At 41.5% G+C, this 16,414-nt stretch overlaps 1 protein-coding gene across 3 annotated transcripts in view; it reads right to left on the bottom strand.

Moving 5' to 3' along the window:
• NLK (nemo like kinase) overlaps positions 1–12,435 on the bottom strand; it is a 186,601-nt gene extending 174,166 nt beyond the window's left edge. The window contains exon 1 of one of the 3 annotated variants that reach the window (XM_062216153.1): positions 11,056–12,435. In XM_062216153.1, the coding sequence (XP_062072137.1) occupies positions 11,056–11,513 (458 nt within the window). In that variant the 5' untranslated portion in view covers positions 11,514–12,435. The remainder of the gene's footprint in view (positions 1–11,055) is intronic. The other 2 variants (XM_062216152.1, XM_062216154.1) reach the window with 2 other exon arrangements.
• Positions 12,436–16,414: the final 3,979 nt, after the last annotated feature.

Below are 16,414 nucleotides of genomic sequence, written 5' to 3'. Positions count from 1 at the left end.
AAGCTCAAAATTTCTTCCACATCTATATTACTAAATTTCCAGCCCTGCTGAAGTGAACATAGAAATCAAGTTTCCTTTTTTAAAAAATTAGAAAAGAGTGGGAGGTGGAGGAAAAAAGTGGGGGAGGGGAGAAGCCTTTGCACCAGGCTTCCTGTTAACTTAGATATACAATAAGACAATCACCTGATAATTGCACCCTTTAGGTACTTCTGTACTGGTAAGATGATACAGTGAAATAGTCACCTGGTTTGTTTCAATTTACTTACACAATTTGCAAATCTGTAGCTCTCTGCCATGGTACATTAAGAAAATTAGCATGTAAGAAAAATCACCTGCTCATGTAAATTGGAGGATGATTTTTATCCATGCAGACAGAAAAAAAAATTAAAAGCAGCAATCTGGGTCAAATGACTAATTTTATCTATTTGTGCAAATGTCTTTCTTCATCCTTTCTCCATAGCTCAAAGCAAAAATTTCAGGTCAAAGAATGGGTAAACAAAGTTTCTCTGTTGTCCATTCTCCTGTAAAGAGTTAGCTGCCTGACACTGCTGAGTTTAATACATTTGGGGGGGGGGGGCACAAACAACATTGATAGAGAAAAAGAAAAATCAATGGAAGATATGTGCTCTAATTGGCAAAGAAAGCGAACATGACCAAGTTTACCCTCTGTTACTTTAGGCAAACAAGGCTTCAGAAAAGAAAATAAAAATACTCCAGATAATTCAAGGCAGACAGGACTTCTTTAGGGAACATTATTCCACTCTGTTTTATAAACGCATCCAGTCCAGTTATTCTGAATCTGACATAAATTAGATAGAACTGACTCCATCTCCAGGTCCAAGGATGCGCCTGATTATCCAAAAGGAATACCATGTCCAGTGACTGGTTCAAAAATCCAATAAAAACCAAAGAGCCTCTAGAACTGTGGGTAGTGGTCAATAAAGTAGTCAGTCCATGTACCTAAAATTTTGAGTACCTAAAATTTTGGCTAGTTCAAATTGAGATGTGCTATAGGCATTAAGACACTTCTGTTGAGACAGAATGGGAAAAAAATACAAAATATCTCAATATTTTTAGTGTAAGTTAAATAAGATAAAATTAATGTCACGTTTTGTTTCACATTTTTTACTGTGGCTATTACAAAATTTAAAAAGTCATGAGCCGGCGCCGCGGCTCAGTAGGCTAATCCTCCGCCTTGCGGCGCCGGCACACCGGGTTCTAGTCCCGGTCGGGGCACCGATCCTGTCCCAGTTGCCCCTCTTCCAGGCCAGCTCTCTGCTGTGGCCAGGGAGTGCAGTGGAGGATGGCCCAAGTTCTTGGGCCCTGCACCCCATGGGAGACCAGGAGAAGCACCTGGCTCCTGCCATCGGAACAGCGCGGTGTGCCGGCCTCAGCGCGCCTACTGCGGCGGCCATTGGAGGGTGAACCAACGGCAAAAAGGAAGACCTTTCTCTCTGTCTCCCTCTACTGTCCACTCTGCCTGTCGAAAAAAAAAAAAAGTCACATACATGGCTTTCATTATATATTTATTGGACAGTATTCCTGTTCCCTTCCTCTTGTAGAAGAGCTTTAAAAGTCACTCTCCCTCTCTTGGCATTGTATGCTGTAAACTGCTATAGCCTATATGCTGTAAGGTTCATACCAGGAGATTCATCTGCAAACTAGGAAGTCTCCTATCCAAATTCAAGATTTAAAGAGATTTCTGGGGGCAATATTTTCATTAATTTGCAAATTAATGTAAGCAGTGGCTCCCTAATCATCTTACCTGATTACTCACAAAAAAGACAAAATACTGAATATCAGTATTTTTTTATTTAAAAATTTTAAAATCATTCCAACTATTTAAGAAAGAAGCAAGTCTAAAACATTAAAAAGGGGGAGCTGGCGCTGTGGCATAGCGGGTAAAACCACTGCCTGCAGTGCCGGTATCTATATGGGTGTCAGTTCAAGTGCTGGCTGTTCGACCTCCAATCCAGCTCCCTACTATGGCCTGGGAAATCAGCAGAAGATGGCCCAAGTTCTTGGGCCCCTGTACCCACGTGGAAGACTTGGAAGAGGCTCCTGGCTTCGGATTGGCACAGCTCCAGCCATTGGCAGCCAATTGGGGAGTGAACCAATGGATGGAAGACCTTTCTCTCTCCCTGCCTCTCCTTCTCTATGTAGCTCTTTCAAATCAATCAATCAATCTTTAAAATAAAAAAACACACATTAGAAAGGGGAAGGTTAGGAAAATGACAGGATATTTACAATTTACAAAATGCAAGCTGCTTCTCTACAACAGAACCAAAACATGTACAATGCCCACCAATACATCAGTAATAGGGGAAAACAAGGCTCATGTACAAACCGCACATTTAAAACCCTATTCCAAATTTGAAATTATATAAAAAGTCATCACACTGGGAACAGAATGACATTTATCTTATTCTTCCTTTAAAACTTTTTTTTTGTTTTTTTTGGACAGGCAGAGTGGACAGTGAGAGAGAGAGACACAGAGAGAAAGGTCTTCCTTTTTTTTTTTTCCCGTTGGTTCACCCCTGCAATGGCTGCTGTGGCTGGTGCACCACGATGATCCGAAGCCAGGAGCCAGGTGCTTCTCCTGGTCTCCCATGCGGGCACAGGGCCCAAGGACTTGGGCCATCCTCCACTACAGTCCTGGGCCACAACAGAGAGCTGGACTGGAAGAGGAGCAACTGGGACAGAATCCGGTGCCCCGACCAGGACTAGAACCCGGGGTGCCGGCGCCGCAGGCGGAGGATTAGCCTATTGAGCCACGGTGCAGGCCTAAAACATTTTTACAAGCTATTTAACATCTGTAGTCCTGAAGAGCTAAAGTTGTTCTGTGGTCACGAGCAGACTCTACTTGTTTCAAACAATGCCATTATGGCTTATAAATGTTAGTGCTATTTTATAACAGAATTTTAGGAAACATCAAATTTTATAAATGAAGAAACCAAGATTCACAAAGTTTTACTGACAATAAAACAAGGTGCTAATACTTGAGATACTCTTTAAAACCAAACAACTACACACACACACTCACACACATATATTTTTATATATATAATTAGGGGGAAAAAAATCAAACACAATCATTCTCTCAAATACCATCAATGATCTACTTGCTAAATGCAATGGCCTTTTCTCTACCTTCATTTTGGCTTTTTATCTGCACCAAAGATCACTCTCATCTTTCTAACAATCTTCTGCCATACTCCAGTTGTCAATCACTGTGAACACATTTTCCTATCTGACTGTCCTTTAGTTCCACCTCCAGTAACTTCTTCCATCTACAACTGAGAACATTTTCTTAAGGTTCAGGCAAACCTCAGCTGTTTCCACTCTACTATTTACATATTCAAAAAACACTAAATCTAGTCACTCTCAAGATTTTTCAATAGTTGCCATTAGCAAGGTTTCAATATTTTCCATTACCAGCCCCCTGAGGAGATTTTTAAGATTTTTTTTCTAATCATTCCCCTTGTGAAACTTTTAATACCATGGACATGCTTTGTATCTGTCTAGGTATGTATGCTGTATATATGTGCTTTTACCATAAAAGAGGAAAAATGTTTTTCCACCCTCCCTACCAGTAGTGCCTCAACTCTTCAGCCTGACATTCCAAATTCATGGTCTAGCTCCAGTTACATCCTACCACCTCCTGAACCGAACTATCAGCCAACTCAGCCCTCACCATGGTTTCCTACAACATAAGCCAATCAGTGTAGACTGCCCTTCCTCATTGCTTGACTTTCTCAATTGAGGTATTACCTATTCCAGAAAGCATCCATTCCTTCCAAAGAAATCCCTCCTCTATGCTCCCATAGTATACAGGGACTGACTATATTGCTGCATTTACAGTACTGGATTCTAATGACCCATTTACAAATCTATCTTCCCACGAGGTTATAATCTCCTTTAATCCCTATGATCCAGCACAGTGCCTGGCAAACAGTCAACACACAATAAACAGGTATTGTAAGGACAAGTGAAAAAACATCCTTAAGTTTTATTTAATGGTTTCAAATTTAATTCCAACTCTCCATCAAGACTATGGACGCCAAAAGTAGAGATGTGTTATTTTTCATGTTTACTTGACTATAAACTCCTTAAAGGCAAAATCTTGAACTAAATATCCCTATATCTCAGTATTGTGTATAAAACAGATAACAGAAAAAGCTTGATGTTTGCAAAGTGACCCACAGAACTCAATATCATCACCTGCTGCCTATAAAAGTGCTGGTCTATAATCAGCTGACAATAAAAATATATTGATCAGGGAGTTACAAAGTGTCAAAAGCTTTCCACTGCCTGATAGTAGATACAATGATAAAATTCGATTAGCCACACTAATTCAAAACACAGATGTGAGACTGGGTTTCCGAAAATAGCACCAATCATTATCAATAGTTGTCATCCCTGTACACACTCTCTCTATTTACCCATCACAGCTAACTGTAAAAGCTGTCTCAAAATAGTACTCTTAGAAGTCAGGTTTTCATGATGCCAGAGTGTCAGAATCTTTCCTAACACTTCTTTGGCTAGGCACCTAATGTTTCTAGACTAGATCTACCATGACTTTGTTAGGTGCTCATTGACAGTAATACAACTATTGCCTCAGGCACTCTCTGTGTCACCCCTAAGCAACAACAGGATGAAACTGACAAGCTATTTTAGTTAGGAAATCATTGTTGACCTGCATTAGATGAGCCAGTCAACAAAATAATTCACTGGAGTATTATGGATACACAGGGAATTATAACTAAAACACAAATATAATTTTAAAATTTCATTTGTTGGTTACATGACAAATGCGAAAGTTTCTTTGGCCCTAAAAATTTCCATCAAAGAAACCAAATCAGCAAATTAAGAAAACAAATATTATGCAAAGTTTTTTTTTTTAAGATTTATTTATTTGAAAGGCAGAGTGACAGACAAAAAGGGATAGAAAGAGACAGATCCTTCATCCACTAGTTCACTCCCCAAATGGCTCCTATAGGGCTAAGCCAGGCTGAAACCAGGAATCAGGAACTCCACCCAGATCTCCCACATGACAGCAGGAACCCAAGGGCCTAGGCCATTAAATGCTGCTCTCTCAGACACATTAGTAGGGAGCTGGAGGGAAGCAAAGCAGCCCGGATTCAAACTGGGATTCTGGCATTGCCAAGAGGCAGCTTAACCTGCAGCAACACAATGCAAGCCCCCCAGTTGATTCTTGCATTGCTAGGACATTAACAAACTAATAAAAACCACCAGGAACAGCCACCCAATTATCATGGGAAGTCAGTGCAAATTTTAATGCTCCAAACTGTGATGATGATGAAATATTCCAGTACTCCACTAAAAGACTTTTTATATTAATGAATAACTTCTACAGCTGTCTACATTTTGAGGGTTAAAACCCAGAGTTCAGATTCAAACATATATTCAGTTTATACATTTTACAAATATTCTTCAACTTGCATAGCATGTGAAAGTATACTTTATCTGCCCCAATTTTCTTTATAGACATACACCCAGTGGTACCAACTGATAGCTAAAAAGAAGGCATTTAATTTACAGAGTTGTTCTTACTAGAAACGCTTCTGAAATCTTTTAATAAAAAAAAAAAAAGTCTCTTTTTTCAAAGCTGATACTCAATAGTACAACATGAAATTTCTCCCCCAAGAATAAAACTACTTTCTTTTGGTGTGTTGTGTTTTTATTTTTGGCTTTTGAACATAATTTGGATAATCTTGTTAGGAGCCTAACTACAAAATGATTTTCAGCATTACAGGATACGGAGTTTCAAACACCAAGAAATTGATGCAATGTCAACAGACTGTGTTACTTTTATTCCCTTTGCTTTCTCTACTTTATGACCATGAACCTACAGTTTCTAAAGTAAGTTGGTTTGTAGTTAAAATTAACAATATAGATTTCCACATTTCTAGTTTCACACGGATGCTTTGTTATGTCTAGAAGAGCAACCGTTTCCTTTTTATGGTTCAGGCTCTGCTTCTTCAAAGCACTTTTCACAAAACAGACCCCCCAAAGAATCCAGCTGTGGCTGTTAATCTTGGCTGAGAGTAGGGAAACTTCTCAATCCTACATACAGATTCTTAACCTGCAAAACAGTTATCAAAAAATTGTACTTTAGTATATTATACAAATGTGTATTATTTTTTATTTGCTTGTTTTTAATTAATTGAGAACAGGACAGAATATTTTTCTCTTGGCTCTGAATTCAACCACGTTTAACTGAAGGGGACACACCCTATGGTGTGTGTGTATATATATATATATATACACCAAAGTACAACCAACTCCAGCATTTTCCCCAAATATAACCCAAAAGCATTCCCCATTTTTCCAAACTATAGTTTGCTCCTTGTGGACCAGAGCCAACATGAGAAGAAAGAAAAAGCCTCCAATGTTCACAAGAGCAAGCTAGACAATCTCCGCCATGTACAGTTTACACTGAATAATTTTTTATTAAAGCACACAAGTTTCTCCCACCTCACTGGGATCTTCGTTGGCAATTCACACTTCATCCAAACACAAGTAAAATGAATTTCCACTAAAGCTGAACTTTAACAAAAAAGATATCCTTCATTTGTTACCCTCTGAAAAAAAAAAAACCTAATTTCCTTCCCAGTACATAAATCCATAATCCATACTTTAAAAAACAGTGCAGATGATCTAGCTAAAACTCCTACCAAATATATACAAATGTGTATTTTTTTTTATTTGCTTGTTTTTAATTAATTGAGAGAACAGGACAGAATATTTTTCTCTTGGCTCTGAATTCAACCACGTTTAACTGAAGGGGACACCCTATGGTATTCAATGTCACATCTCCAAAAATAGTCTGAATGTTGATTTCACCCAGAAAATCTGACAGTTTTGACACTGCATTTCATGTTAACACAGTTTAATTTTTCTATCAACTACAATTTTAAAAACATTTTTTGAGTGCTTACTGTGTGTTGAACAGTAATATTCATTGGTTTGCTCCAATCCTAAAGTATTATTATTATTCCCATTTTATAGTTACTGGAAGGTTAAATAATTTATCAAGGTCACAGAGCTAATAAGTAACTAAGTATCACCACAGTGATACTTAAGTTTTCAAAAACAGTTGAAAGTAACCTGATTTAGATATTAGAATAAAATTCAAAGCTCTCCAGCTTTACTTGGAGTACAAAGACAAAAGACCAAACAAATCTTACAATCTTTGATCATTTAATTAATCAGACAAGTCAAAAACCAAAACACTAATTTTATAAGGTACAAGCTTTTCCCAGACCCACTTTCATCTAGCCAGCAAAATGTGCTATTAATTCAATTTTAGTTTGTCAATGTCAAAAACTGCCTGGTTTTAGCAGTACTCAACCCACTCTCCTGTAGTCAACTTCCTCTAACTCTCAAAATCACACACTTCATGAGCCTCCAAAGTTCTCTGTCCCAAAAGCTGTCCCATCTTCAAGCATGACATTTTCTTCTGGCAAATATGAACTACAAAGTTAGATTTATATTCTCCTCACCAAATGACTGGAGGTTATGTTTTGTTTTTGTATTATGAAAATGTCTATATAGACATCTGGAAGCCTTGACATCTGATAATGAAGGTCAAATTATACACAGCATTCTACCATTGGCAATGAATGCACCTCAGGATACCCTACGATCATATGACCAGGTAAACTGGAACCCTTATTCTGAGATAAAATGCAGCAGACAGTTGTTAATAAAACCTTAATTGAACTGTCAAAGTACCATCTTTACCAACAAGCTAATGGGGTAATTCACTACTTTTACACAACTGTCCAACACTGATAAGTTATTCCACTAGTTAAATTCAGCAGAAAGATAAATCAAGTCAGGTAGACTAAATTGTTCAGTAATAAATCGGAATGGTAAAATGCTGTACCACTTCTACAACATCTCTCCTTGTCCACAGGGAGGAATAATATCCCTCAAAATTACTTGCTGCTTTTTTAGAAAATTAATTAATTTGAGAGACAGTGACAGAAGAAGAAACCAAGAGAGATCTTCCAGCTGCTGGTTTACTCCAAATGGCAACAGTAACAGTTAGGGCTGGGCCAGACCAAAGCCAGATCCAGGAACTGGACCCAAACACTTGGGCCATCATCATCTGCTTTCCTAGGAGCATTAGCAGGGAGATGGATCAGAAGCAGAGAAGCCAGGACTCCAACCGACACTCTAGAATGGGATGCCAGTGCCACAAGGGCTATCTTAACCCACCACACCAAAACGCAAGCCCCTACATGCTATTGTTTTTTTTGCAATCAGTACCACTAGGTGAATGTTCAGGGAAAAAACGAGGATTTCTTGACATAGGCTATACAGGAACACTACTTGCAAAACACATTTAATGAATACATCTTAGAACCCCACTGAATGGAATGATGCATAACTGGGAGAATATTTTTATGTGCCATTTTAACCATTTTAGGAAATACATAATTGTTTTAGATAAGTAAAATGGTTGAAAACTTGAAAATCTCACTAATATTTTTGCTTTGGGTTTCAGAATACTAGCGCAATTCACTCTGATTTGATTTTCAAATCTCTAGCTTCAACAATCTTACTCAGGCCATACAGCAGTTATAGTCCAAATATAATAAGCAATTCAGACAGCAAGTCATCAATATGTAAATATAAAAATAGAAAAGTATTTGCATACCAAAACACACACCTGGTTCTCCTTTTTTATACCAAATTGTATTTCACCTGTTAACAGCTGATAAATACACTCAAAGCACGAATTAGAAAAACCTGGTTAAAAAACAGAATAACCAACCATGTGAGGACACAGTGAGAGGGCAGCCAAGAGAGGCCTTGGAAGAAACCAAACCTGCTAACATCTTGATCTTAGATTTCTAGCCTCCGCAACTGTGACAAAAAAATTTTTGTTTAAGCCAAAACAGAGAAGGACTTGACCAGGAAATCAATTAACCAAGCAGTAAAGATGCCACAGCACTTAGGTGGATAGTCCTTACCCTCAAGGAGGCTTACAAACTTACAGAGACCCAGCAAACAAGGACCTGGTGTACAATAGAAGGTGGTGCACGAAGAAGTACTTCAAACCAACCCCATAGGTGATACCAACCCCATAGGTGACAGAAGGGGTCAATCAATATAATCTACAATGGATTCAAATTAAACACACTTAGATTTTCAGGCATGGGTGATTCATGGTACCCAATACCACAATGGCTGCTGCGTGAGATGTTTCAGTACTACAGTTCTTCACCACTACCCATTTTTTAAAAAATTTAAAAATTAAAAAATTAAAAATTTTAAAGAAAGTTTCCTTTACCATCAATCTAAAGTTAAAGTTTCAACAAGTCGCATCACCTTTTGATACAAATATAAGTAAATACATTTCTTCATATTCAAGGATGGTACAATTCATTTCTTTCAGTATCCTACATCTTAGTATTATACGCAAGCACTAAAATGAAAGAGCATATTCAGGTCTAAAAATCCAAATTCTCAAAGTCAGTAAATCAGTGACAAAATCTAAAGCAAGGAACAACCTGTTTTCCTGTCCCCTGTTCACCCTTCATAGCTTGGAAATCCTCAAGGGTTTGGCAAGGAACAGAAGTGCACAACCAAATTCCTTAAGATAGGTTGCAGACGGAGGAAGAAAGGCAAGAACATGTAGGTCCGAGAGTAGAGTGACTGAGGAGGCACCACTGTCAGTCACTCTTTTACCCATCAGGAATGGCTTGGACACAGCTTGGACAAGGGAGAATACAGCACCAACCTCTTTGGAAACAGGCTGCAAAAATGACTCTACAAACTAGTTCAAAAAAAAAAAAGGAGGGAGGGGAGATTGGGTCAGGTCACTGAGTCTCTTAGATTATAAAATCTCAAATATAAATATTAAAACGGCCAATTACAATGCAAAAGGATAGTGTTATCAATTTTAACCTCAAAAACAAGGACAAAAGGAGTTATTTACCAGGGTAGTTCCAAAGAGTTCACTTTCCTGTGGTGATGAGGGCTTTTAGAGACATTGTTAAGAATCTATTTCTGAATGCACTGAAAATATCAATGTATCCACAATGGAATGCTTAATCCTTGGGGGGAAAACTCAGTTCATTCCAGTTCTGACAGGAAAATATTTCACTACAAACTACTAATCTTCTTAAGAAGGTCAAGTAAACCAAAATGTTGCACTTAAGAAGCCCTTAAGACTTTTCAAAATATCCTAGCACTAGCCAAAGTAAAGCAGCTTCGTTTCTTTTAAAAAGTATACTCCCCATCACATCAACTGACCAAGGGATAACAGCAGCTGAAGACGCAATGACACTAAAACATTACACCGAATGTGGGCCACTGCACAGCTACAGTCTACTAACCTCATTTGTGGGACTCATGTGTGATACTATATTTAATACATTCTTATCAAAAGGCTAAAGCTACATACTTCCTAACTGTGGCTTTAAGGTTTAAAATAAATCACCCAAGCAATTATCTTAACTGGCTCAACTATGAACCTTCCCTTCCTTTCAAGGCTCAAGATCACAAAAAAAAAAAAAAAAAAAAAAAAAAAAAGACAAGACATACACAGGATAGGAAAGTAGATATGCAAAGTATACCCTAATGACAAGACCATTATTTAAGAAAAACAAAACAAAACCAAGTTTGGGTCAGTCACTGACATTCGTTGCAGCGGGGCTACGAACCCGACTAAAACACGCGCGCTGACGACCACGATGGTCTCTGCGTGAACAGGTGTTCTATCCTGACATTCAGCGGCCTGCTGAGGGGCTCAACAGGAAAGTTTATTTTGTAGGCAGCAAACTTTCGTGTGTTACTCATGAGACAGTGCTCCACCAAAATTTGCCAAGACCGAAAAGCATAAGCCTAGAAGGCCAGAACAGTAGGCCTCTACCACGCAAGCGAGGGTGGCTTCCTACAGTAGAGCTGAAATTCTTGCTTCGCTTTTGGCCCACATGGAGAAAACCATGAGCGATGACTCGCCCAATCACAACCCTGAGGAGAAACCACAGGAAGCTGTGTTGTCCTTCTGATACTCACCAGACAACGCCAAAGGCTCCATATCCAATGGGTCTATCCGGCTCAATGTCCAGCTGCTGTTGTGGGTGATGCGAGTGCTGATGATGGTGCGCCTTCACGGTGGCAGCTGCAGCAGCCTGTACCTGAGCTGGGGCTGCTGCGGCTGGTCCAGGAGCCTGTCCCGGTGCCGGTGATGGGAAATATGGCTGTTGTTGCCCAGGGTTTAACATGGCTGCGGCTGCGGCCGCTGCTGCGGCTGCCGCAGCTGCCGAAGAGGTATGCTGCTGCACAGGGTGGACAGCAGCGGCCGACCCCGGATGAAGATGGTGCTGAGGGTGGTGGTGGTGGTGAAGGTGAGGAGGAGGAAGGTGTGGAAGGTGGTGGTGATGGTGGTGGTGGTGACCTGCTGCTGCTGCAGATGTACCGCCATTGTAAGCCGCCATCATTTTTGCGTTGGCTCTTGCGCCACAAAGAGACATTAAAAAAAAAATGCCCTTTGATTGGAAAGCAAACTGGGTCAAGCTGTCATTTGGCCATTTAAAAATGAAGAAAAACCACTCACTCCACCTCAGAAAACATAGAGCGGAACTGGCTTTATGTCTTCATCAGTCAATCCAAACAAGTTAGAAGATCTTGGTGTTTCGTTTTTAGGGTGAGTGTGAGTGGAAGGGTGTGGGTTGCCCCCCAGGAAAAGAAAAAAAAAAGGAAAGAAAAAAAAAAAGAAAAAGGAAAAAAGGACCCCTTCCCCCCAGGATTCCTGCCACAAGTGGGTACTAAAACTCCATTCTTAAATGGGGGGAGGTTCCAACTTTGAATGTGGGAATAAAGGCCAAGCCTCCCGACCTCCTGAACTCCACACACGAAAAGGATCAGGTAACACAGCACCCTTGGAATCTCCTAAGAGGGTTGGCTCATCTACCCCTTCCATCCCCACATCCTTTTCTAAACACCTACCACCTCCTCAAAAACACAACTGGTAAAAATTCCAACCACCCTAAATGAGACAGATGGGGGGAAATACTCAGGGAAGGCGGCTTCCCCCCACCTCGAACTCTCGGGCCTTCCTACATCTCCCCCTACTCCCGGCCGGCTGGCCCCGGTGGGGGCGGGGGCACCAAACTTTGCTCGGCAGAAAGAGCCGAGGGAGGAGGCTGGAGGGACCGAGTGAGGCGAGGAGGCGACAGGCAGGACGGAGAGGAGAAAGAGAACCGGGGCAAAAGTGGAGGTGAGGAGGTGCAGGGCGGGATGAAAGAGCAGTGGGCAGCACTCGGACGCCTCGGCAGGGGGAACCGCCCCGGGAGGAGGTGAGGGTCCCGGGGCCAAAGAATAGGAGCCCCGGGAGGCGGGCGGGGTACGGTCGGAAGCGGGCTGACTCCTGCCCCCGCCGCCGGCTGCTTCAGCTGAGGAGGGTTGGGGGGGAGAGCGGGTGGGTCCCCCCGCGCGACGGCCCCCGCAGGGCTCAAGGCTGCTCCGTCTCCCCCCCTCCCCCCCACCCGGCTTCCGTCCCTGCGGCCGCTTTCTCCTCAGCCGCCGCGGCCGCTTTCTCCTCAGCCGCCGCCTCCTCAGCCGCCGGTGCCGCCGCGGCCGGACTCACCTCCCCTAGCAAAGCCGGATAGAGCGGAGCCAGCGGCGGACACGCGCAACCAGCCGCCGAGGCCCCGCCCCCGCCTCGCACTGACCGGCTGCCCTAGCCAATCCACGCCCACCTGTCCTCGTTCGCCTCCAATCCTGGCCCGGGAGCTTCAGACAGGCGCACTGTTCGACCAGTGGCAACAAGGTGAGGGTCTCCTGGGGAAATCCCGCCTCCGATCCGGGATGGGCAGATAGAAAAGCCAATCAAAAGGCAGAGTCGGCCCTGACCGACAAGACTGGAAACCAATTAAAAACCAAAGATCTCCGTGACATTTTCTTTCGCCTCTCTCTTTTCTTTTTCTTCTTTTATTTTTTTGGCAAGAGCAGGAAGCTGCGTGCTAATCCCGCCTGCAAAAGCTGGAAGAGAGGGGCGGCAAGAAAGAACCAATCATGAGCCAGAGACAAAGAACCAAGCAACCAATCCTTGGGTTGAAAATGAAGTGGGCTGGAACTGGAATCAGATAGACGCTTCATTTGACAAATGGAAAAAAAGATTGATTCAGGTCCCGCCCTACAGATCTCCTATAGGGCAGAATTATGGAGAATTCTCTGTCATATCAGAAACGACCTCTTCAAGGGGCGGGGCCAAGTAAAAGGGGTGTGGTCTAAAAGGGGGCGGTACCGAGAAGAGAAGGCGGTGTCCAAATTGTAGCTCGTCCATTGATAGGAACCATCTCTTACCCCTTGAAGGCGTAAGGTGTGAAAATTTAAGAGGAGCAAAAAGAAATGTAGAGCTTCAAAAACTCCAGGTCCAACGTTACTCAAGAAAACAGTCACAGAAGAAACTCTAAATAGACTGATAGTTTATAGCCTATGGCTGGTCCTCCATGGTTAATCCTGATCTTGGTAAAAAGGCTTTATCTCCAGTATTCAGAACTCCCTCTCAACTGTAGATACAGACGTTGATACAAATTAAAACAAAAAATGCAAACTTAACCACAGAAATAGTAATTTTCTTCCCTATTTTTTGTCTTTCTGTTTTTCCCACATTTTCTGATCAAGTAAGTTCGGGTCACGGCATTTTACTGAAACAAGGTCTTTCACATTACTTCACATCTCTGAATTTACTTTTTTGAAAACGTCACATAGTAAGCTTACAGAACCTTTTGCTTAATAAAACTGTATATTCAGAAACCTGTTCACTCCTCCCTTTCCAACCAAACGTCTCCCCACCCCTACTTGTCCCCAGCCACCACAGCATTACCCAAATTGCACCAGTGGCATCTTTAACACATCTCCCTTCCTACATGCTAGGTCTCCTTTAATCTAGCCTCCTCTAAGGGTTTAGTAATATTAAAAAGACAGCAGTCCTCTCTTACCTGCCATTTTACTTTTCCTGGTTTCAGTTACCTGCAGTCAACTGCTGTCGGAAAATATTAAATGGAAAGTTCCAGAAATGAACAATTCATACATTTTAAAGTACACATCGTTCTGCACAGCAGGTTGAAATCTCACTGCTCCACCAGCCCAGGGAGATGAATCATCCTTTGTCCAGCATGTCCACCATGTATATGCTACCACCCGATAGTCACTTAGTAGCCTTCTCCATGACCAGACTCCAGAGGTATCCATATGGCAATGCATGGGTTCACGTAACCTCTACAAAATCATCTATCACTGTCACAATGCCTCACCTGTCATTCACCTCATTTCACCTTATGGTGTGGGCATTGTATCATATTGCCACATAGACATTGTATTATCTGCCATCATTACCAGAAGGCTATATATAGTATACAAAGATATTTTGAGAAAGACCACATTCACATAACTTATTGTATATTGTTATAAATATTTTATTCTGTTATTGTTAATTTCTTACTGTGCCTAATTTATGAATTGAACTTTTTAAAATTTGAGAGGTAGACAGAGAAAGGGAGAAACAGAGAATCTTTAATCCGCTGGTTCGCTCCCCAAATGGCTGCAACAGCTGGAGATAGGCCAATCCAAAGCCAGGAGCCAGGAGCTTTCTCTAGGTCTCTCATGCGGGTGCAGGGGCCCAAGTACTTGGGCCATCTTCTACTGTTTTCCCAGGCCATAGCAGAGAACTGGATCAGAAGAGGAGCAGGCGGGACGTGAACTTGTGCCCATATGGAATGGCCAAGTCACAGGCAGAAGTTTTAGCCACTATGCCACAGTGCTGGTCCTATAAATTGAACTTTATCATGGATATGTATATGTAGGAAAAAACAGTATTAATAGGGTTAGGTTTTATCCAAAGTTTCAGGCATCCACTAAGGTGTGGGGAAAGTCTTAGAACATATCCCCTGCAGATAGAGGGAACCGGTGCACAAATCTGACCCTGTCCCTACCCTTGAATGAAGCAAAAAAGTCTGAATACCTTGACATGGCCTGGTTCATGCCTGACTCAAGTACTTTATCCCTTACTTTTAACCTCTATACATCAGATGTTCTTTTTTTTTTTTTCCCCAGAAACATTTTATTTAAGGTATGCAAACTTCATGCATTTCATAAATACAACTTTAGGAATATGCTGATTCTTCCCACCCTACCTGCATTCCCACCCTTCTTCCTACTCTCTCCTGTTTCCATTCTTATTTTTTACTAAGATCTATTTTCAGTTAACTTTATACACATGAGATAAACTTTATATTAAGAGTTCAAAAAATAGTATAAAAAAAACTTGTTTCTCAACAGTCAAGACAAGGGTGGTTCAAAGTCATCGCATCTCAAAGTGTCCATTTCACTTCTATAGATTACCTGTTTAGATACTCTATTAGTTACCACAGGTCAGGGAGAAGATATTGTATTTGTCCTTTTGGAACTGGCTTATTTCACTAAGTATAATGTTTTCCATTTTCATTCATTTTGTTGTAAATGACAGGATCTCACTTTTTTTTTTTTTTTTTTACTGCTCTGTAGTACTCCATAGTGTACATATCCCCTAATTTTTTTTTTATCCAGTCTTCAGTTGATGGACATTTGGGTTGACTACACATCTTAGCTCTTGTGAATTGAGCTGCAATAAACATAGGGGTATAGGTAATTCTTTCATATGCTGATTTCATTTCCCTTGGGTAAATTCCCAAGAGTGGGATGGCTGGGTCATATGGAAGGTCTATATTCAGATTTCCGAGGTGTCTCCATACTGTCTTCCACAGTGGCTATACCAGTTTACATTCCCACCAATAGTGGACCAGGGTACCTTTTCCCCCACATCCTTGCCAGTATTTGTTGTTCGTTGATTTCTGTATGAAAGCCATTCTGGGGCCGGCGCTGTGGCACAACGGGTTAACGCCCTGGCCTGAAGCGAGGCATCCCATATGGGCGCCGGTTCTAGTCCCGGCTCCTCCTCTTCTGATCTAGCTCTCTGCTATGGCCTGGGATAGCAAGTCCTTGGGCCCCTGCACCCACATGGGAGATCTGGAAGAAGCTCCTGTCTCCTGGCTTTGATCAGCACAGCTCCGGCTGTTGCAGCCATCTGGGGAGTGAATTAGCAGATGGAAGACCTCTCTCTCTCTCTGTCTCTACCTCTCTTTGTAATTCTGTCTTTCAAATAAATAAAATAAATCTTTAAAAAAAAAAAAAAAAAGAAAGCCATTCTAGCCGGGGTGAGGCGAAACCTCTTTGTGGTTTTGATTTGCATTTCCCTGATGGCTAGGGATCCTGAGCATGTTTTCATGTGTCTGTTTGGATTTCCTCTTTTGAAAAATGCCTGTTTAAGTCCTTTGCTCATTTCTTAACTGGATTGTTTGTTTTGTTGTTGTTGAGCTTCTATGTCAGACGT

This window comes from Lepus europaeus, chromosome 18, assembly GCF_033115175.1.
Source record: "Lepus europaeus isolate LE1 chromosome 18, mLepTim1.pri, whole genome shotgun sequence".
NCBI lineage: Eukaryota > Metazoa > Chordata > Mammalia > Lagomorpha > Leporidae > Lepus > Lepus europaeus.
Note: the sequence above shows the minus strand (reverse complement) of the source record. Positions and strands in the feature narration are given on the sequence as shown.